This window comes from Camelus ferus, chromosome 26 (assembly GCF_009834535.1).
Source record: "Camelus ferus isolate YT-003-E chromosome 26, BCGSAC_Cfer_1.0, whole genome shotgun sequence".
In the NCBI taxonomy this organism is placed as follows: domain Eukaryota; kingdom Metazoa; phylum Chordata; class Mammalia; order Artiodactyla; family Camelidae; genus Camelus; species Camelus ferus.
The window spans coordinates 2,511,239-2,533,177 of NC_045721.1; the positions used below are offsets into that span (position 1 = coordinate 2,511,239).

Consider the following 21,939-nt stretch of genomic DNA (forward strand, 5'->3'; position numbering starts at 1 on the left):
CAGGCATCTAAGGAGTATGACGAAGACTCACTCATCCCCAGCAGCCCAGCCACAGAGACCTCGGACAACATCAGCCCGGTGGCCAGCCCCGTACACACAGGGTGAGCGGCCGGGGACCGGGACGGGCTGGTGGCTCTGGCCCTGCTTGCCCGGGAGATGCCGACACAGACCCGCTGTGCCCTAGGTTCTTGGTGAGCTTCATGGTGGACGCCCGCGGGGGCTCCATGCGGGGCAGCCGGCACAACGGCCTGAGGGTGGTGGTCCCGCCGCGGACGTGCGCGGCGCCCACCCGCATCACCTGCCGCCTCGTGAAGCCTCAGAAGCTGCCCACGCCGCCCCCGCTGGCCGAGGAGGAGGGCCTGGCCAGCAGGGTCATCGCGCTGGGGCCCACGGGGGTCCAGTTCTTGAGGTGAGAGGCCACTCCCCGTGTCCCTGAGCTGTCCCTGCCCCACCGTGCCCACCCAGCCCTTGCCCAGCCCAGGGCAGACGGGAGGCCAGCCTGGAGCCCCCATCCTCTCTCTCTGTGTCCTCTGTGTTCCTTCCACCACCTTTTCTAGATACATGAAGGAGTGCATTGTTCAGATGGGGCTTAACACACTCAGATCTTGTGTGACACTGGAAGGGAGATGGGGACAGTAACTTTGGGGGCCCCCAGGGTTTAATTATTTACGCTCTGAAACAGTCTTATCAGATAGCCCTGCAATACTGCCCCCGAGGTCAAGATTGCTGGTCAGGGACCGGCTCCTCACATTTCCTGCAGTGCCTGGGCTTCTCCTTTGAGCTCTGCATCCTTCAGGCAGCTCGGGCTGTGTGCTGGGACAGGCCCTGCCCTCCTGTCTCTGTCCATGGCCCGTCCCCCCACCCCCACCACCGAGCTTTCAACCACTGATTATAAGGTAGCTGCAAACCGCTTTCACGCCGGTTTCCCCTTTAAATGTGGTCCTCAAAGTCGTCCTCCCGAGGAAATGTCATTGTTGCTGATTGGCAGAGGATGGAGCTGAGGCTCAGAGGGGTCCCCTGGCTTAGGACATCAGGCGGGTTCTGGGGATGAGGTCCAAGGACAGGTTTTTCTGCTGAGTCTCAGCCTCGTGGCTGTGGGAGGAGAAGTGGGGTTGGGGAGAGCGAGGCGGGCCTCGGGGCATCTCAGGAGCCTGAGCCAGGTCTGTTCAGCTGGCAGGACCAGCCTACAAGTGGGGACCGTCTCCCTCCAGGCGGGAACTGGCTCCCCTGCCTGCCTGCCCTTCCCTCCGGAGCCCCTGGCCACCGCCCGCACGGCTCGCACACCTGCCTCCACGCACCTCCCCACTGTCCTCTCGGTCCCCTCAGCCCTGTGATCGTGGAGATCCCCCACTTCGCTTCCCCCGGCCGTGGGGACCGTGAGCTCGTGGTGCTGCGGAGTGAAAACGGCTCCGTCTGGAAGGAACACAAGAGCCGCTACGGAGAAAGCTACCTGGATCAGCTCCTCAATGGGATGGATGAAGGTGCCCGAGCCCCTGCGATCCCGGAGGGTGGGGGGTGAGGGTGCATTTCTGGGTGGGCCGTTGGGGCCTCCTGGAGCATGGGACGCCCTGAGAGGCTGGAGATGGTCCAGCTCTGGCTCCCCAGACCCCTGCAGCCTGGTCTCCATCTGCTGGACCCTCTGGGCCAGGACCTTGCTCCCTCCAGGTGGCTCAGCCTCCTGTGAGAGGTGGGGGCCGGTGGGAGCGGGGATGAGAGGCTGCGACTCCGCGGTGCTGACGGCGGCACCGTGCACGTGTGGTCACAGAGCTGGAGAGTCTGGAGGAGCTGGAGAAGCGGAGGGTCTGCCGCATCATCACCACCGACTTCCCCCTGTACTTCGTGGTCATGTCACGGCTCTGCCAGGACTACGACACCATCGGCCCCGAGGGGGGCTCCCTGAAGAGCCAGCTGGTCCCTCTGGTGCAGGCCACCTTCCCCGAAAACGCCGTCACCAAGAGGGTGAAGCTGGCCCTGCAGGTGACGCAGCCCCTCCTCGCCTGCCAGGGCCCCGTCACCGGGCCCGGGGTCAAGGGTGGAAGGTGTGAAGGCCCTGGGAGACGGCCCTTCTCCCCAGGACACCCCACACACTGGTCCAGGGCCTGGAAAGTCCAGTTAGGACCCTGGCCTTAAAGCTCAGAAGAAAGCTGGGTGGGTGGGATCAGGCAGATGCTCTGTTAAGTTGCAGAAAGCCCCGGATACCGTGTTCCATTACAGGCCGTTATGCTCAGCGTGAGGGGAAGTCACGTGGCTTCCTGGAGAGCTACCTGATGCCGAGCATGGGACCCGGGAATGAGAGGGAACTGGGGGAAACGGGGCTCAGAGAGGACGGTAGTGGGACCCCCGCCCCCGGGAGGCTTTGCACCTGCACGGACAGCCTCTCTCTTCCTCCGTCCATGAGCCCCTCTGCTGCTCCGGGGCTGAGGGTCCCCCTTTGGCACCCTGCAGGCCCAGCCTGTACCGGATGAGCTGGTCACCAAACTCCTGGGCAACCAGGCCACGTTCAGCCCCATCGTCACCGTGGAGCCGCGGCGCCGGAAGTTCCACCGGCCCATAGGGCTTCGGATCCCGCTCCCCCCCTCCTGGACGGACAACCCGAGGGACAGTGGGGAGGGAGACACCACCAGCCTACGGCTGCTCTGCAGCGTCATTGGTGAGAGGCGCCCCCCGCCCTGATCTGCCCTCTGGTGGACACATTGGGGACGGGAGAAGGTGGGGTGAGCGAGTGATGTGCTCTTCCAGGGGATGAGGGGTGGTGCCTCTGAGCAGAGCCTCCCTGTCGCTGGAAGGGCCCTCTGAGCCCAGAGAAGGGGGTACCGGAGCGGGAGGAGGGCACGGGGAGTGGGTGCACTGGGGCCACAGCTGGGGATGCCCGCGCAGCCCTTACCATCCTGCTGCGCCCCGTGTCTACCTTGCGGCGACTGTCCCCCAGCCCGGTTCTGCTCCTGGTGCAGGAGGAACGGACCAGGCCCAGTGGGAAGACATAACAGGAACCACCAAACTCGTGTATGCCAACGAGTGCGCCACCTTCACCACCAACGTCTCTGCCAGGTGAGATGCCACCCAGCCCAGCCCCACGGTCCCGGCCCGCACGAGGGGGCAGGGCTGTCCCCGCAGGCAGCCACGCCCACACTACCACCTGCCCGCCCCAGGCTTGCACCCGAGGGTCCTCCTCTCCACCTGGAAGCCCCAGCCGACCACCGGGGGTGTCAGAGCGGCCACTGCCCAGCGCCCAGGGGTCCTGTCGCATGGAGGGGACGCGGCCCATTGGGCATTCAGGACCAGGCTCACAGCTGTCCTCTCTCCAGATTCTGGCTGTCAGACTGTCCCCGGACAGCCGAGGCCGTGAACTTCGCCTCCCTCCTGTACAAGGAGCTCACCGCGGTGCCCTACACGGCCAGGTTTGTCATCTTCGCCAAGATGACCGACCCCCGGGAGGGGCGTCTGCGCTGCTACTGCATGACGGACGACAAGGTGGACAAGACGCTGGAGCAGCACGAGAACTTCGTGGAGGTGGCCCGGAGCAGGGACATCGAGGTGCGGGGCCGCAGCCCCCACCCTAGCATGGGGCCGGGCGCTGGGACCCGGGGCCTCTGCAGGGGGGCTCCCGGGCTGCGTGGCTGTGACTCCCCTCTGGAGAAGCGTCTTTGAAGCGTCCCCAGAGCTGAGGGACACCACTGGGGTCCCCTAGGCAGGCAGCAGGCTGTCAGCCGAGTGGTTTGTGGTGCTAAGAACTGGCGTTTGTTTAAGTTCTCAGGTACCAGGGGCTATTAAAAGTGCTCGGCCAGCATCGTCCCACCCAATTCTCATAACCGGGTGTACTTTTCTTACTCAGATTTGAGGAAAGCAAGGCTGGGAGAGGTCAGGTAACCTGCCCAGGGTCGCAAAACTAAATACACAATTGTCCCAGGAGTCAGACCCCGGAGTCCATCTTGTCACCTGCTACACCAGGGTTTTGGCCATGCCCAGATGAGGACGCAGGGGAGAGGGCCAGACAGGTTCAGGGAAGAGTAAAGAACGGGAATTAGCCTTGAACCTGTTACTGGTCCCAGGGGCCTCACTCCCGTTATGGTGTGTGATGAGCCAAGACCTTTCCGAAGGCCTGGCCTCAGAGCCTGTTCTGTGCCTCTGGCAGGTGCTGAGGGCCCAGAAGAAGGAGCACAAGGCTGGGACCTGCCTCTCCTGCGGTTTGGGGCCCTAAGCAAAGCATTTTGTCTCTCTGGGCCTCAATTTCCTCATCTGTCAAATGGGTTCATGATAACTTCTCAGTGGAAAACATTGCATCCACAGCAGGAATCACTGTCTTATAAGGGAGAGTCAGATACAACATGGTCCTTCAGATAAACTAAACAGTTTTGGACAACTGTTAAAAGGGATCAAGGTGTCTTGTTTTGTTTTATTTTGTTTTGTTTTTTGGAAGCCACAGGATGCTATCACAGCGGAGTTCTAGAGGATTCTGATAACCTTTCAAAAGCACACAGTGGGGTTTCTTAGAGCACAGCCCCAGGGCTCTCAATGGGGAGAGCCCGGAGCTGAGAGGTGGGCCAGGCGGATCCTGACCGGCTGCCTTGGCTGCTCCTTGCCTGCAGGTTTTGGAAGGAATGCCCCTCTTTGCTGAGCTGTCTGGGAACCTGGTGCCCGTCAAAAAAGCCGCCCAACAGCGGAGCTTCCTCTTCCAGTCGTTTCGGGAGAACCGTTTGGTCATCCCTGTCAAGGTGCGGGCCTCCCCTGGCCCACCTCCACACGGGAACTGGAAGCTGGGGAGGTAGGAGGTGCCGGCGGCCTGTGGGGCGGCCCCTGACTCCTCCTTGCGGGTGACACGTGTAGGTAAGGGACAGCAGTCGAGAACCAGGAGGGTCCTTGTCATTCCTGCGCAAGGCGATGAAATATGAGGACACCCAGCACATCCTCTGTCACCTGAACATCACCATGCCACCCTGCACCAAGGTGAGTGCCCGCCGGGACCCTCGGCCGAAACCGTGGCTCCCTCCTGTCGGAGAGCAGAGAAGGGCCCTCCGCTCTCTGCTGACATGGGCTGGGCTCGGCCCTTCCCGCAAAGCTCAGGAACCAACGTCAGGGTTCACACCATGGCCCTGCGCTCCCCACGACGGTCCTTCCGGGAGCTTGGAAGGAGCCTGGAGGGCACCCAGCATCCCTCGCTGAGGCCTGAGGGTGAGAACCGGGCGGCCAGTGGCTCAAGGTGTCCCAGCCACATCCTGGCTTTTTTTGAGCCTCTTGCATGTACTTGCTTGGCTCCCCCGGGGGCCAGACCCTCAGAGAAGGGAAGCCTGGCGTCTCTGCCCTGCACACACCCGGGGCCCTGAGCTCAGCAGAGCCGTGGTGAGCACGCACGTCCGTTCCCCGGGGCCTGGGAGCCTCGGAGCCTCTGCCGCACCAGGCCTGGGAGGCATCGCGTCTCCCCTGTTTTAATCATGAGCCTTTCACGCCAGACCAGAAGAGAGAAAAGCAAGGTCACGTCCGTGCACTTGAAGCTTGATTTCTCTTTCCTGTCCGAGGACGAGGGAGAACTGACTTCTCTTTCACAAGAGGATCGTTGTCCACAGCCTCCAGCGAACAAGCACCTGGGCGCTCTGTCACAGGGCCGGCGGGTGAAGCCCGGGGCCTCAGAAGCGGGTCTTTTGAGCAGAAGGGAATCCAGAAAGAAAAGCTGGTTCTTTTCAGTTCAAACCCCAGCTCCACCACTTCCAAGCTGGGTGACCTGGGCGGGTCATTCCACCCTCTGTGCCTCAGTTTCCGCATCCGTGAGATGGGAGTAATGTTAGTACCACCTCCTGGGATGCTGGGACCGTCAAGCAGGGCCTGGCTGGTGATCAGTTGTTGTTGTTCTTATTATTATTATAGTGCGTGAACCCCCTCAACACCCTCACGCCCCCTCTTCCTACTCTCCCACCCTGTGTGTGGAGGCTCCCAGAGAGTGGAGGTGCTCACCGTCCACGAGACAGGTGTCCCCCGACCTGCACCCACAGCCCCTTTCCTGGTCTCCCGGCTGCAGGGGAGCGGAGCTGACGAGCGGAGGAGGACCCTGACGCCGCTGGGCCTGAAGTACAGCATTTTCAGCGAGTCCACACTGGGTACAAACCTCTTTGTGAGCTACGCACTCACTCCCTTTCTGGAGGGGTGGGGGGCGGTGAGTGAGATGGGGCCCCCTCGCCCCGCCAAGAGCCCCGCATTCACATGATCCGCTCAGTCTGGGATGAACACTGCACGTGGAGCCCTCGGCCCGGGTCCCCCCAGACCCTCACTGGCTTCAGGTTGATCGGGGGGACACAGAGCCTGACCTGAACACCCTCTGAGGTCACCCAAGCACGCCGGTCGGGTAGATGTCCCGCCAAGGCGGCGAAGTGACATGCAGTGCCTCCCCCAGGTGTCCTCAGCAGCATGGACCGAGCAGACATGAAGATGGCGATCATATCGGAACACCTGGGCCTCAGCTGGGCGGGTGAGTCACAGAATTGGGGCAGAAAAGCACCTTTCCTGTCTCCAACTGCTTCGACACCGCCTCCCCTCTAAAGAACGGCTGATGAGAGCCTGTCGAAACCTCTTCCCACCGTCCACTGTGCATCTGATTTGGGACTGTCGTGGGTAGGGCTGTGGCCCCAACAACCCCCGTGGGCACCGATGGGGGGCTCTGCCCCTCCTCCACTTCTGCTGGTTTTCCTTCTTGGAAAGAATCAACTTCTGACATCACAAGAGACCTTAGACTGGACCCCGTCCACCCCATTTTACAGATGGGAAACTGAGACCAGCTACCTAGAATGGGTTTAGTTATGTAGCGAGGTAGTAAAGGCCCTGAAGCCGTAGCAAAGCCACAGGCAGCGCGCACCCCGCCCCATCTGTGGCCCCCTGCGCTGGGTTGAGGGAAAGGCAGGGACAAAGAACGCGTCTCACCCGCATTCGTTCTCCAGTCTCTGGCCGTGGCCGAGGCCTCCCCGCAGCCCCGTCGAGCCGTCGCTGAGCCCCCTTTCCTGTGCGCCCACCCTGGCACCTGCAGAGGGGGCTGTGCACACACCCGGACCCTCAGCAGTAGCTGTGAAAGGCAGCGCCACAGGCTCACAGCAGAGTTCAGACACCCTTCATTCTTTAAGCCAGAAAAGCACGTCTGCTGTTGCTCCTTGTGTGTGAGCGGGAAGGGGGGACGGGGGGAGTGTGTGAGTGTGATGCGAGGTGTGCATGGTGAGTGTGTGCTGCGTGGGGTGTGGTGCACGCAAGGTCTGCTTCTCCCCCACACTCTCCCCTCTGGGCTTCCTCATCCTTGAGTTGAGACTCCGATCCCGTCTAAAGATCTGTGAGAAACAACGATTAAAATAACAGGAGGGAAAGGCTGCCATTCTGTGTTACTCCCGTGCACTGAGATGGGAACTTGTATTTTCATCTTAAATGTGAGTAACGCCTTTCCCTGAAGAAACATAAATGCAGAGACACATTTCCATTAGGATGGAGATTTCCAGCTTCTTGCTGGAAAGGAAGTCCTGGCTCGGCCACTCTCTGGCTGTGGCACCAGCTGGTTCTGTGACCTCGGATAAGTGGCTCCTTCTCATCACCTCGTGTTTGAAGTGATGAAAGAAGGGAAGGGCGTTCATTCATTCATTCATCAATACCCGTTTCCTTCTGTACGCACTCGTACTCCCGGCCCATTTTATGGGGAGACATTTCGCTAGGTATTTCTTGGGAAGAAGGAATAAAAGGGAGGCTGTTCTTTAACCTCCGACCCCCCCGCTGGGCGCCCCGCTCTGCACACCAGCCGGGGGCTGGGGCTGGGCTTGGGTCCACCTCACACCTGCTCTCGGTCCTTTGCGTGCAGAGTTGGCCCGGGAGCTGCAGTTCAGCGTGGAAGACATTAACAGGATCCGCGTGGAGAACCCCAACTCCTTGCTGGAGCAGAGCGCAGCCTTGCTGAACCTCTGGGTCGTCCGTGAAGGCCAGAACGCAAAGAGTCAGTACCCGTCAGCTGGGGAACCTTCTCTTTCCAGAGCCTGTGCCAGGACCTACTCTCACCAACCAGTTCCCCCTCCACATTCCACGTGTGGCCTTGGCCTTTGGACTCAGTCTCTCCTGCACTGTCTCTGTGTCTGTCACACACGTGCCTCTCAGGGCCCCTGGGTCTCCTGGGCAAGCCTTCCAGGAGAGAGTGTCAGAGATTCTTGGCTGCGATCTCTTCCCAGCCTCAGAATGAGATGACAGTGAGAATTCAACAGCGTGCCTCCCTGTTGAATTTCTCAGACAAATGAGGACTGTCCCCACGGACAGAGCTGGTGAGGAGTCCCCTCTGATAAAGTTCTTGTTCTTCCAGGATCTTCTCCAGCCTGGAAGGAAGATTTGTCTCTCTTTCAGCTCCTTCTCAGCCCGTTCCCATCCCCACAAACACTAACAGAAAACTGAGGGTTTATATTTGCATCTCCAGTCAACCGGCCAGGACCAAGGACTTCCAAAGGACAGAATCCAGTCACTGTCACTGTCATTTTTTATAGTATTTTTCTTAATTTACAAAAAAAAAAAAAAAAAAAAAACCCCACCAGTCTTTCTGTGCTTTGCAATTGACCACTGTCAGGATTTGGAAAAGATCTCTTCAAGGGTAACAAAATATACACATATCTGGCTTTATTGCATTTCGCAAAGATTGCATTTTTTTACAGATCAAACTGAGCAAGTCCATTGAGGCCGATTTCCAACCACATCTGCTCACTTTGTGTCTGTCACATTTTGGTAGTTCTTTCAACATTTCAGACTTTCTCATTGTGACTGTATTTGTTACGGTGATCTGTGATCAGCTCTCCTTATGTTACTGCTAAGGCTCACTGAAGGCTCAGATGGTAACATTTTTTAGCAATGTCTTAAAATTAAGATATGTGCATTGCTTTTCTAGACAGAATGCTGTTGCACACTGAACAGACGTAACTCCTATATGCACGAGGAAACCAAAAGAATTTTATATGCCTTGCTTTATTGCTAGATTTGCTTCATTGTGATGTTTGCTTTATTGCAATATTTATTGTGCGGTCTGGAACCAAACCCGCAGTACCTCTGAGGTCTGCCTGTATTCTCCAAAGAGGTAGTTTGTTTTGGTTCTGACAAAAGGGGGCCAGCCAGCACATGCTGAAGAAATACATCGTCCCCATTCCATTCAGAGCCAGGCAGCGCCCTGCATGCCCCGCAGTAGTTAAAGGTCCCCCCTCCACAAGCATGCCCCCCTCCTTCTCCCCACAGTGGAGAACCTGTACGCTGCCCTGCGGAGCATCGACCGCAGTGAGCTCGTGAACATGCTGGAGAATTCGAGCCGACAGAGCCGCAACCTGAAACCAGAGCGGAGGCACGCGGAGCGGGACTACTCATCCTCTCCCTCCCAGATGAATGGTGAGTGTCTCTGGAAGGAGGGCTGAGCTGGCCACCTCTTTCCCTGGAGCCTCTTCTCCCTGCGGCGCTGAGGTCTGTCTGGACAGCTCCCTCCAGGCGGGAGGGGATGCTCTGTTCAGAAAGGCGCCTGGTGGGTAGAGGGCTGATGCGGGACAGGAGATGCTGGGGCTGGGGGACCCCTGCCCCCTCGCGTGGCAGACGCCCTCCATCTCTGTGCCAGCGCAGGACATTTGTAAAATAGTCAGTGGGGGAGAAGCCAAGGGCTCAGAGGTGCCAGCCCGGGGTCTGGTGTGGACCAGCAGGTTTGTCCTAAGGTCCCCTCGCCATCCCTTCTCTGAGGCTAAGCGGGTTCTTTTCTTCAAGCTGGTCTCTCCTCTCTCTCCCTTTCTCCTCACCCCATCTCCTTCCCCTCACTTATCTTGAAGTGGTTCAGCCTGGCCAGAGAGCTCCCAGTGTGTGTGACCAGGCCCTTGGGGGCCCTGACCTTTGCCCCTAAACCTCCCTTTTTGGCCTTTGAGGACACTTTTCCTTGCAGAGGTGAGAGCCAGCTGTGTGAGCAGCAGGGCCAGGGCCCCCACTTCCCCTCCCTCTGTCTCTAACCAGGAGGCACAGAAACCCGCAGAGGCCAGGGTTCTAGACCCTTCTTTCCTCCTGACTCCACCTGAGGCTGAGCCATCACCTCTTTAAAATCAGCAAGTTGGGGGTGGGGAGGGTATAACTCGGTGGTAGAGTGCATGCTTAACACGCATGAGGTCCTGGGTTCAAGTCCCTCCATCCAAAAAAACAAACAAACAAACAAACAAACCCCAGCAAGTTGAATTGGAGACCTAAGCTTTCTTACAGACCCTGAAAAACAATCTGATTCTGTGAACCGGCATCCCTGGTGCCTGATGTGACCACCCCCCCCCCGCACCCCCAATGGCTACATCACCTGCTGTCCTCTCCCGGCTCCCAATTCCCCTGCTGTCCTGGCCGCGCGCCCTGCGGGCCCCTGTGGCCGGAACACGTGCAGCGAGTGGCAAGTGGAGGTTGGGCGGGGCCTCCCGCCGGGTCAGCCCGCAGATGCCACGCCCCTCACCCGGTTCTCTCTCCCGCATCCCGTGGCTCCTGAAACACGCCGTCCAGCGCCCCTGGGTGCAGGGCTCGTCAGTTGATCGCGTCCTGGGGTCTTTCTCTTCTGCCTCTGACCTCGCCTGGACCGCTAGTCCGCTCACTGCCTCCCGCCGCCTGTCTGCACTGTCTCACCTGCGCCGCCGGGTGTTCGGGGCCCGTACGCCCCGGCAGATGCATGTCCCCAAGGGCTCCCGGGCCTTCCCCTGGCGTGTCCGCGCTGCCTGCCGGGGCATGTGTGTGCGTGCTCGCGGCTGTCCCCCGCGGACGAGGCTCACTCCGCAGACCCAGCAGAGGGAGCTCCCAGCCCGCCCCCTCCCCGCCCCTGCTGGGAGTGGTGCTGGCTGGACCAGGCAGGGACTGCTCAGTGACCGACTCCCTTTAACGGGAACAGAGGGAGGGCAGGTGAGGAGTGCTGCAAACCACGAGATACCGTGACAAAACACTTCTCCCTGTTTTAGGTGATAACCGATCACTTGGTTGGGGTCAAGTCAAATCAGCAAGTTTGGGAGGGGGGTTATGCCCCAATTCCGTGGACATCAGGCTAGTAGATTACATGAATTTAACAAGGCTTACAACAATTAAAAACCTGTTGAGAAGATAGATCCCATGTCAGGAATTCTTATCAAAATAAAAATTTTCAAAAGGCAGTTACGGACCCAGGTATCTGTGAAAATCTCCGCTGGCCACAGGATCAGTTGGGCCAAGAGACTCTAATCTAATGCCTGAGCAGGATTCTCACCCCTGTAGGCCGGGGTCTCTGTGCTCCGTGACTGTGGAAAGACTGTCCAGTTGGTCAGCTCACTGGGCAAATGTTTTTCAAACACCTACCATATGTCGGGGGCTGTTCTAGGAAGGGGAGATAAATCAGTTCTCAAACAGACAAAAAAGAGAAAAGCCCCCAGATTCTTCCTTCCTGGAGTGTACCATCTATTTGGAGAGTCAAACAAAAATAGAGGATGTCGGTGAATTACATAGGATGCTAGCAGGTGTGTGGTGGGAAAAAAAAGAGATTCAAGCAAAGGGCTCAGAGCGCTGGGGTTGGGGATTAAATAGTGGGTTGGGAGTGGGTGGCATTTGAACAAAGGCTGGAGGGAGATGGTGTGGTGGGCGTGTAAACTGGGGAAGGAGCATCCAGACAAGCATTCCAGGCAATGACCCTGAGCAGGCCAGCGGGGTGCGTCCACAGAACAGTGAGGGGCCAGAGGGGAGGAGGGGAGGGCAGCCCTTCCAGGCCATCTTAAGGACGCTGGTTTTACTGGGAGGGAGGTGGAGAGCCGCAGTGGGTTGGCAGCAGAAAGAGTAACGAGATCTAACAAGTTTACAAGAGATTCCTCCCCTGCTTGGATTGCAGACGGTCACACACTGAACTCAGCTATGCTTCTTGGCTGCTCTGTTGCCTGCTGGCCCTTCTGAACCCCCTCCTCCAGCAGGTCTCCTGGCAGATGCAGGCTGTGAGCCCTGTGTACACACTCCCCCCAGGCCCGAGCAGATGCTCAGAAACAGACACCTGCTTGGTCCAATTCTGGGCATCAGAGTTGGCTTCTGTGTATTTTTCCTGCCCTATTCTCTGTCCCAGGAAGACCATCCCACACCGGGATGCCCTTCTGGCCTGGAGGGAAGGAGCAGGAGGCGTCAGAGGCGGAAGGGTGTGGGTAGGGGGAGCAGCCTTTCTCCGCTTCCTCTGGCTTCTGTCCTGGGCCAGCCCAGCCCTCTGCGCTGATGGCCCGGTGGTACCCGCTTCCGTAGTGCTTTCTCTCGTTCTCTGCTGTGTGAGCCTCCCTGTGGGGCCGTGGGGATGAAGGGCAGTGATTGGTTGCTCCATGAACAGGACAGGACCTCAGGCAGGAACCTGAGGTCTCTTTTCCTTCCTTCTTGGCTCTTCTTGCTGAGCATACGTGGACTGGCCAGAGCAGAAGGGGCTTTAAGTCAAAAGGCCAGTTTGATTCTCCTGCACAGGAGGGAACCACCCCAAGCCCTTGGAATAAACATGAAGGAAAAAGTTGTCATAGAACAAAAATGAAGCACGTTCCTAAAGATGAAGTGGATTTCTCATATGAGAGGGGAAAATGGATCTCACATCCCATTCTGTCTGCTCCATTTGGTTTAATGAGTAGGTCTACTTGGAAACATAATATATTTCATTTCTATCAACTCTTAATGAATACAGTGAAGTGTGGCCCCTATCTGAGGTCAGGTTGTCTGTTCACCCCTTGTCTGGTTTGCTACTGACATTAAACTAGTCGAGTCGGCATCGTGTCTGGGTTAGAGACTAGTGCGATAGTCCGAGATGAGGGGAGGTCTGGGGAGGCACTGCTGGACTGTGCTCTGCCCCAGGGCTGTATGCTTGATTACCTTTTACCTGATTTCCCCAAAAATGCAACCCCAGAGGGGAAACCTCTAGATAAGGGATGGGCTGGTGACCCAGGTATGGCAGGGTACGTGAGACCACTAGGGAGACACTTCTGGAATTCAGCCCAGAAGACTCAGCGGTCCACCCCAGACTTTGTGAGATATTCCTTGCTGAGCATTCCTCCTCCCAAATAGTAACCCCCACCCCACTGAGTATGGCCACCTACAGCCTCAGATCCACATTGGTAGGGGTGTGGGTGTTCTGGAGACTGAGAGGGAACAGGGAGGTATAGCCCCTAAACACTCTGACAGGAGAGGGGCTCCAGGATAAACACAAGACGGGAGTCCTGGGGGAGAGTGTGCATGGGTTCTCTTCGTGGACACGTTTTCATTTGGATGAAATTCCATTAAAATGAACACCATGAGTTTCAAGTGGAAAAGTCACTAAGAATGAGCCTCAGATGTTCTGTGACCAGCAGAGGTACCCAGTCCCAGTCTTTATCAAGTCTTACTGAAACTTCCAGGAATGACAGACTGTTCACCTGGCCATATCTGAGGGGCTGTTTAACATGCCTTTCACTTCTGGCCAAGATGAGGCAACAGGGACTGAATATACCTTCCTACTGGAAATAACCAAAATATGAACAAAAGTATATGAAACTGCAGTTTTCAAGACATGGGACATCAGGCAGCAAAGGACAGTGATCTATGAGACGTGGAAAATAAACAGTGTGCACCCCACAATTGCCTAGCTCACTGCCTTGAAAGAGTTTCTAGGTCGTGGCAGAACAAAGAGAAATCCAAGAAGACTCCCAGGTTTAAGAAGAAGTCATTGGGAGTCCAAGGAGACCAGGGCAGCCAGAGTTCCCTAGAGAGACATTTGGACAGAGAGAGGACTCCAGAGACCTTCAGAGGGTCCCCCACAAGTTTTGGTTGAATATTAATCATCTATTCCCACCAGTCAGACTGATCATTCATAGGGACAAGGCATAGGGAACACAGAATCTACAGAATCACTAAAGAGAACATTCTGACATTTTTATTCATATAAATTTGAAAGCATAGGTGAAATTGACAAATTCCTTGGAAAACAAATACCATCAGCCTCATAGGAAGAAGTAGATACTCTGAATAAACCTATATATATATTAATGAAATTAAATGTATCATTAAAAACATTCCTACCAAGAAAACTCCAAGCCTAAAAGGTTTAACTGGTGAATGGTACTGAACATCGGGGAAAGAAGTAACTCATTTAGAGGCATGATCCTTCCCAATTCATTCTGTAAGGCCAGCATTACCTTTTTGGTTAAAAAAAAAAAAAAAGCCATTACAGGAAAAATACAGATGCATATCCTTCATGAGAAGTTATGCCAAAAAATATCTAAGTTAAATTTTAGAAAATCAAATCCAGCACTGTATAAAAGGATCATGATCAAGCAGGGTTTGTTCAAGGAATGCAAGGATGGTTGAATATTCTCAAATAAATCAACATCTGGTTCTGCAAGGAAATGAGCTTGGATGTCACCACTCCAGGCTGTAAAAAGCCAAACAGACGGAAAAATCAACAACTCTTCTAGGATCTGTAAGAGAAATAAGGACAAAGGGCAAACTGTTGTCCCCCAAGTTAGAGAGTCCGAGAGGTAAATACAGAGAATAACAACTTAGCGGAGCAGAGACCCACACGTAGAAACCATATCAGGAACCAGTGCTGGGGTAAAAAAGCCAGAAGTGTAATTGACAAATTTCTAGAGGCTCAGTGTGGACGAATCTGAGAGTTAAAGATTCCATGGGGACCCAGTCATGGGGAGGGGCACAGGTTTGTGAGATTTACTTCCAAGAGCTCAGCCTGGTTCCCACAGTAAATATCAGCGTAAAACTTCCTTGTGCTTCTGGCAGGCGGAGGAGGAAAGGGACCGTTTACGAAGGTGCTGGAACACTCTGTTCTTCTTAACAAGGCCTGCTCTCTGGAGAAACTAGTTAACCAGAGCTTAATGCTGGAGGTTTTATCAGAGCCCAGTCGACCTGGGGAAGGGAACTCCAGTCCGGTCTAATCGTCTTCTCCCACCTAAGGTAGAGGAGGAGGGAATTTAAAACACTTGTGAAATTCACAGTCCAGAGACATAGACTCACTAAAAGACCAAGACCTGATCGAAGGACTGCAGAAGGCGTCCCCTCCCCGCATGCCTCACCGCCACGTCGAGGCCTGTTTACAGCAGTTCTTTTCACCCAGGTCATCGTGTCTGGGTACCAAGAAAAAATTACAATGCACACCAAAAGGTGAAAAACACAATTTGAAGAGACAGAGCAAGCATCAGAACCAGACATGGCAGAGATGTTGGAATGACCAGAGCAGGAATTTGAAACAATTTCATACGCTGAGGTCTCTAATGGATAAAGTAGGCAGCATATAAGAATAGATGGGCGAGAAAGCAGAGTGATGGAAACCTTAAGAACCAGGAAGAGATTCCAGGGATCAGAAACACTGTGACAGAAATGAAGAATGCCTTTGATGGACTCATTAGTAGACTGGACATGGCTGAGGAAAGAAACTCGAACTACAGGAACAGAAGAAATACTTTCTTCTGAGAATCGCTCCCAAATTAATGTCAGACACCAAACCGTAGATCTAGAAAACTTAGAGGACTCTTGTAGGATAAATAGAATAAATGCAAAACAAAACAAACCTACACCAGAAGTTGACACAACATTGTAAACCGACAATACTTCAATAAAAATATATTTTGAAAGATCGTAACCACAACCAAGATAGTGAACATACCCAACACCTGTAAAAAACAAACACCTGACCTATACCTATGTGTATTATTTTCAAATTACATAAAATCAAAGATAAAAACATTCTGAAAAATGCCAGAAGCTTTTTCACCTGTAGAAAAACGAAAACAAGAATTATGCCTGACTTCAGTAACCCTGCAAGCAAGAAGAAAATGGAATGAAAGAGGTAAAGTGCCAAACAAAGAAACCAAAAAACCCCACCAACCTAGAATTCTGTACCCTGTGAAATTATCCTTCAGAAGTGAAGGAGAAATTAAGACTTTCTTAGAAAAACAAAAGCTGGGGGCACCGGTTTCTTGTAGACCTACCTCGCAAGAAGTGTTGAAAGAAATTCTTTAGAGAGAAGGGAAAATAATGGAGGTCAGAGACTCAAACCTATAGAAAGAAATGAAGTGTCAAAGAAGGATTAAGTGAAATAAAAACTTTCATTTTTCTTACTGTAGTTGATCCAGCAGATAAGAGTTTGTCCAGAATAACAGTAACAATATATTCAGTTACTGATGTTTACGGATCTGTGCGTAAATATTCTTAGGTATATCAGCCACCGCCAAGCCCTACCCCAAACCATAATGATAGAAGGGACACGAGGGAAGAATTAAGACTATTTTGTTATTATAAGGTCTCATACTACCTGCCAAGTGGCATCGTATCATTTAAAAGTGGAATTGTGTTAGTTGTACAGGTACATTGCAAATTCTAGGGTAACCACTAAAAAAAAGGAAAAGAAGAAGCAAAACTGATACGCTTAGAAATAAGAAAACATCCGGTCATATAAAATGGTCAGTGAAAACCGCAAAAGGCAGAAAAAGAATGGAAGATGAATTTAGGGGAAAAAAGCATCAGGGCAATGAATATAAAACAGTAACAAGGATGGTAGACATGAATCCAACTCTATCAATGGTCTAAAGGCACCAGTGGAGAGAGCGTCAGAGTGGATGGAAAAGTCACAACCCCACCATCTGTTGTCTACAAGAAACCCACTTTAACCTTGAAGACACATACAGATGAGAAGTAAGTGGACGGGAAACACAGACATCACGCTGACACCAGTCAGAAGGAAGCAGGAGTAGTTATAATGATGTCAGACAGACAGAGTACAAAGCAGCATGATGAAACCTTTCAGGGATGATGAGAGACCTTTTTTTTCATGGCGGTGATGGTTTCATGGGTGTATACCTGTATCCGAGCTGATCGAATCATCTTCCTTCAATATATGCAACTTACTGTTCGCCAGCTATACCTCCCTGAAGCTGCCTTTAAAAGATATTGGTGGCAAAATCTAGTGAAGGAACCACTCTTACTGTGTGCCTGGAGTGAGCTGCAAAATCTCTCGTTTCCTAGTCTATGAAGTAGGAATAATGTCGTTGTGACAATTAAACATAACAGACAGGGTAAATTTTATACAAAAGAGAGCTCAGTTAGTAATGGAAATCGGAGACCAATGCTTTGAAGAATAATAGCAAAAAGAAGGAGATCTACGAGTCTCTAAACTGCTCTGCTCACGTGTATCTGGAGAGATTGCTGTGGAGGGTGGGAAAGCCATTGCTCTGGGTCCTGGTTGGGGCAGTTTCACACGCAGTGACTTGGTGTGACTGTCATGCGGAGATCTGACCCACCCAATTCCCTACCCTCCCTCCTCCTCTTTGTCCCTCCTCCTTTGGCCAGAGCTGAAGGGGTCCATGGTCTCTTCCTCCTTTCCCTAATTGTGGGACTTGCAGAGACCCACCGGGAGGACAGGTCTCCTGGAAGATTACGAGGGAGGATGCGTGTCAAGCACGCAGGCTGTGCCCTGGCGCACTGAAGGCGGGTCATCGTTAGCAGCTGTGGGCTTACTACCCAGAGGGGCAGTCATCTGCTCTGGCTCCGTGTCCCCCGCACGCCTGAAGGCAGACGTGACCCTGGTCCTAGGACTTTATAGTCACGTGAACCAGTTTAGGGTGTAGGACAGGCTCAAAGATGGGGGAGTGCAGGCGAGCTGCAGTCATGGGAAACATTGTGAAAGGACAGAGAGACCTGTCCTGTGAGTGTCTGTGTCAGTGTCTGTGTTTGTGTGAGTTTGTGTGTGTCTGTGTATGATTGTGTCTGTGTATGTATGTCTGTGTGTGTCTGTGTATTAGTGTGTGTGTATTTGTGTGTCTGTGTGTCTCTGTATTAGTGTGTTTATGTGTTTGTGTGTGTCTGTGTATATTTGTGTGTTTGTGTTTTGTGTGAGTTTGTGTGTGTGTTTGTGTGTCTGTGTGTCTCTGTATGTATTTGTTGTCTGTGTATTTGTATATCTGTGTGCCTGTGTGTATTTGTGTGTGTTTGTAATCCCCACCCTTTAGCACATACGGTACCTGGCACAGAAGCGGGCCTCGGTGAATACTTTGTGGTTGAAGAACTGCGTGCATGAGGCAAGCTGAGTCCTGTCAAAGGTGGAGGAGGTGGGAGGGCAGGAGCGGAGGCCCAGCTGGGAGAGAGGTGAAGTCTGGACGCTGGGTTGGGGCCTCACTGGACAGCAGGAAGGTCCCTCAGGACCCTGCAGGGGCAGCCATGCCCACGCCCGGGGCCCCTTGGGCTCTGCTGGGTCTTCAGAGGTTGTGGGCACGCACCTGCCCCAGATCCCCAGAGCAGCTGGGCTGAGTGGAGGACCTTCTAGGCCTTCCCCTGCCCACAGATTGGCACCTGCTCCGACGGGGAGGCAGAGGCCCTCTTCCCTTGTTGCAAGGCACCTCCCCCCCACCGGCCTCTGGAGGAGAGGAACCCCCCGTAACACAGAGATCCGCACACTTACACCTGCCCTTCCCTTAGCTCCCTCGTCCCGTCTGCACACCAGAGCCGACCAGGAAACCATCAGGGGCTCGCATCCGAGCCCACCTACAAGGAACAGGCGTGGGGGCCGGCTGTGCCCACCACAGGGCTGTGCATTAGGGGCCTGAGCCCACCCCACCCGCCTCACGGCTGACCTGGCGCTGGGTGAGCAGCAGGTCAGGAGGTCCAGGCAGAGTTATGGGCAGCAGCAATTGTGCCTGGGTCCTCGCGTGCCCTCTGACCTGGCCTCCCTCCTGTTAGGAGCCCTGAGAGCCCTCCCTCCTGCCACTTCAGATCATACAGTTCCTGGAACTCATACGCCACCTGCAGAAAAGTAACTTCATCACAAACCTAGCGGGTTTCCCATTTGACCGCCGCCCCGAGGTCCGCGGATGCGCAATGTGCTCACCAGACCTCCCAGGGCTTGGTCACCGACCCCGGTTTTGGGGCTGCTCCCTCCTTGGCAGTGTATCCCTAACAGAGCCCGCCAGGGCTGTGCCCAAGGGGTGTCGGAACAAAGAAGGAGCAGGCCTGCCTTCCGCCGGGCCACCAGCAGTGGGCGCTCCCCTGGTTGCGGACGGGTGGAGCTCAAGCCCTCGGATCAAGGCTCCTTGATCTGTGCTCTGGACTGGAAGAGAAAGCGTTCCAACCTCTTCTCTTGGCGTCCAGCCAAGCCACCCCCTCCCTGCCCCCATCCCTGGCTGCCCCCCACCTTCCTCCCACCCCACCCCCAGAGCCTTGTTCTCTTGCTCAGGTGCCTGGGCAGCAGCCACAAGGCTTGGGGAGCCCCTGGCCCGGAATGTGCATGCCTGTCCGTGGCTGCGCCTGCGGGGCCCTGCACGCCCGTGTGTGCGATGGAACTCGCCGCCGGAGCATGTCGCCCTCTGTCTGCCCCTCCAGGTTACTCCTCGCTGCAGGACGAGCTGCTGTCCCCCGCCTCCCTGCACTACGCGCTTCCCTCTCCGCTGCGCGCAGACCAGTACTGGAGCGAGGTGGCCGCCGTCATAGACGCCATCCCCTTGGCGGCCACGGAGCATGACGCCATGCTGGAGATGTCTGACATCCAGGTGTGGTCCGCGGGCCTCACGCCCTCCCTGGTCACTGCTGAGGACTCCTCTCTGGAGTGCAGCAAGGCCGAGGACTCGGATGCCACCGGCCACGAGTGGAAGCTGGAGGGGGTGCTCTCCGAGGGACCCCAGGGCCCCGCGCTGGGCTCTCTGGACCTCGTGGAGGACGACACGGTGGATTCAGATGCCACAAATGGCCTTATCGATTTGCTTGAGCAAGAGGAAGGTCAGAGGTCAGAGGAGAAGCTGCCGAGTCACGAGAGGCAGGAGGACTCGACAGGTGCAGGGCAGGATTCAGAGAATGAAGTGTCTCTTGTTTCAGGCCAGCAGAGGGTACAAGCCCGCATCCCAGAATCCCCCACCGTGAGTCGGGTGACGGACTCGAGCCAGGACAGGTAAGGGCGGGGCTGCCGTGCGGGAGGCCTTGCGTCCTGGGCCTCCGGGTGAGACTGTGCCTGGCAGTGAGAGGGCAGCGGGACCCCCTGGGAGCTGCTGCCCCCCACCCCGTCCACTCTGCGTTCTAAATGCCTAGGAGCAAATAAATTCAGTAGTTCCGCCCAGCCGGCACTCTGGCCTCTGTCTTGTGAGAGTGGAGCTGTGTCTGCAAAGGCCAGTCCCTCCCCTGGACTCCCCTCCCCGGGTGAGACCAGCAGGAGAGAGGCTGAGGGCGTGGGACAGGTGAGAGCATCTTTGGGAGAGAGATTCTAAAGCCAAGGGAAACCATGTCTCTCAAGGGCACCCGAGCCCGGTGCTCTGGGCCTCGTGGCTGTTGTGTGTTGAGTGTTGAAGACTGAATTTGGAAACCTGGAAGCCCCAGGGCTCAGGCAAGCGGTCACACGACCCGTGTGTGACAGAGCTGATAAGGGTGTCCTTTCTGCTTGTACGTCTTTGCTAGAGTGAGGCTGGTGGGCTTATCTGGGGCAGCACAGAGCTTCAGCTGTTAAAGGTGGTTATTCCCCGGCTAGCTTGTCCCCATGCTCCCCGGGACGAGAGGGCCTGGGACTGCCAGCAGCAGGGAGACCGAAGAGCCTTATGCCCCTCTGTAGACACACAGTCCCCAGGCCACAGGCCCGACACACGTCCATGCAGTGGACGCCCGCCATGCCCTGTCACTGTGAGTGCAAAGGAGGGCTTGGGGTCAGACAGACAGACAGACGTGTGACATGTATCACTTTGGCCTCTGGGACTGGCACAGGAAGTGAATGACAGACTCTTTCCTCTGTGTGACTTTGCTGCCTCAGGTTCCCTAAAGCAAGGGGTTAGTTTCCATACTCCCAGAAGGCCGTGGCCACCCGTGGAGCTCAGGTCTGGCCAGGCTGTGGGAAGTCTGTCCTCATTACCTCTTCCCACCCGAGTCCTCCTCCCAGAACCCCGGGCAGACCGGCCCCACCCCAGGCTCTGCTCAGTGTGGCCTGAATCCCATAGCACGAGGGAGAAGGAAGTCGCTTGGGAGACGAGACAGCCAGGATCCCTTTCCTGTCCCTTTGATGGGCAGGGGAAGCTGGGCAGACTGAGCCTGTGAGGATTCAAAGTGAAGTGCCGGCCTTCCTGGGAGAGTCTTCCAACCACCTGTGATGGCCGTTCACGCACCAGGCACGGGTTGGATGCTTCTGCGTGCTGGCCACTGCACCACTGGGACAGCAAGGTCACTAGACGGGTACCCGAGGCCTGGGTGCTGGGCCTGGGGATGATACAGGCTCGCTCGGGGACCTGGGTCAGCCCTCCAGTGGGGACAGACGAATTTTATTCACTCACTCAGCAGTGGATGTTGAGTACATGCTGTGTTCCAGGCCCCTGTATAAGGTCCCTTGGTGCCGGGGATGTGGCTTTGAGCACAATGGACAGGTCTCTACTATGAGTTTATGTTCTTGTGGGGAAACTGACATTAAACAGATAAAGCCAATGGAATTAAAAGTAACTAAAAGAGAAATGCTAATTAATAAGTACTAAATAGAAAAATAAAACAGGGAAGGGGGTGGTTGAAATTATAGGGGGGTGGGTGGCCAGGGGCACCTGCCAGAGTGCTGTGGAGGAAAGATTTAAAGGCATTCAGGCAATGGGCTATGCGAGCACCTGCGGGGACATGCCAACAGGAGTCCCTGCACTGCAAAGGCCTTAAAGCAGAGTGTGCCGGGCACATTCGAGGAGCAGCGAGAAGGTCTCTGTGCCTGGAGCAGAGTGATCATGGGAGACATGGTCAGGGAGGTGATGGGACTGGACAGGTCAGGCCGTGGGTCCCAGGAAGACTTCGGCATTTCCTGGGTTGGGTGGAGGGACCACTGGAGGGTTTTGAGCAGAGGAGCGGGGTGATCTGGACACTGCCGGGCTTGGCCAGGGGGAGAGGCAGGGAGGTGAGCTGGAGGCAGGATTTGATGATAATGTGGACCAAGATGGTGGCAGTTTGGTAGCTAGATGTGGTCCTTCCTGTCCAGGATGTATCTTTGAGAGTTAA

The 21,939-nt window shown here is 55.3% G+C and overlaps 1 protein-coding gene across 1 annotated transcript in view; it reads left to right on the top strand.

Annotated features, from left to right (window-relative positions):
• ANK1 (ankyrin 1) overlaps window positions 1-21,939 on the top strand; it is a 192,925-nt gene that overhangs the window by 155,879 nt on the left and 15,107 nt on the right. Inside the window, 14 exon segments of the mRNA XM_032468775.1 lie at window positions 4-101; window positions 185-409; window positions 1,327-1,481; window positions 1,766-1,977; window positions 2,446-2,650; window positions 2,952-3,048; window positions 3,306-3,534; window positions 4,587-4,712; window positions 4,825-4,944; window positions 6,011-6,089; window positions 6,383-6,457; window positions 7,820-7,951; window positions 9,223-9,369; window positions 19,321-19,882. Coding sequence (XP_032324666.1) covers window positions 4-101; window positions 185-409; window positions 1,327-1,481; window positions 1,766-1,977; window positions 2,446-2,650; window positions 2,952-3,048; window positions 3,306-3,534; window positions 4,587-4,712; window positions 4,825-4,944; window positions 6,011-6,089; window positions 6,383-6,457; window positions 7,820-7,951; window positions 9,223-9,369; window positions 19,321-19,882 — 2,462 coding nt within the window.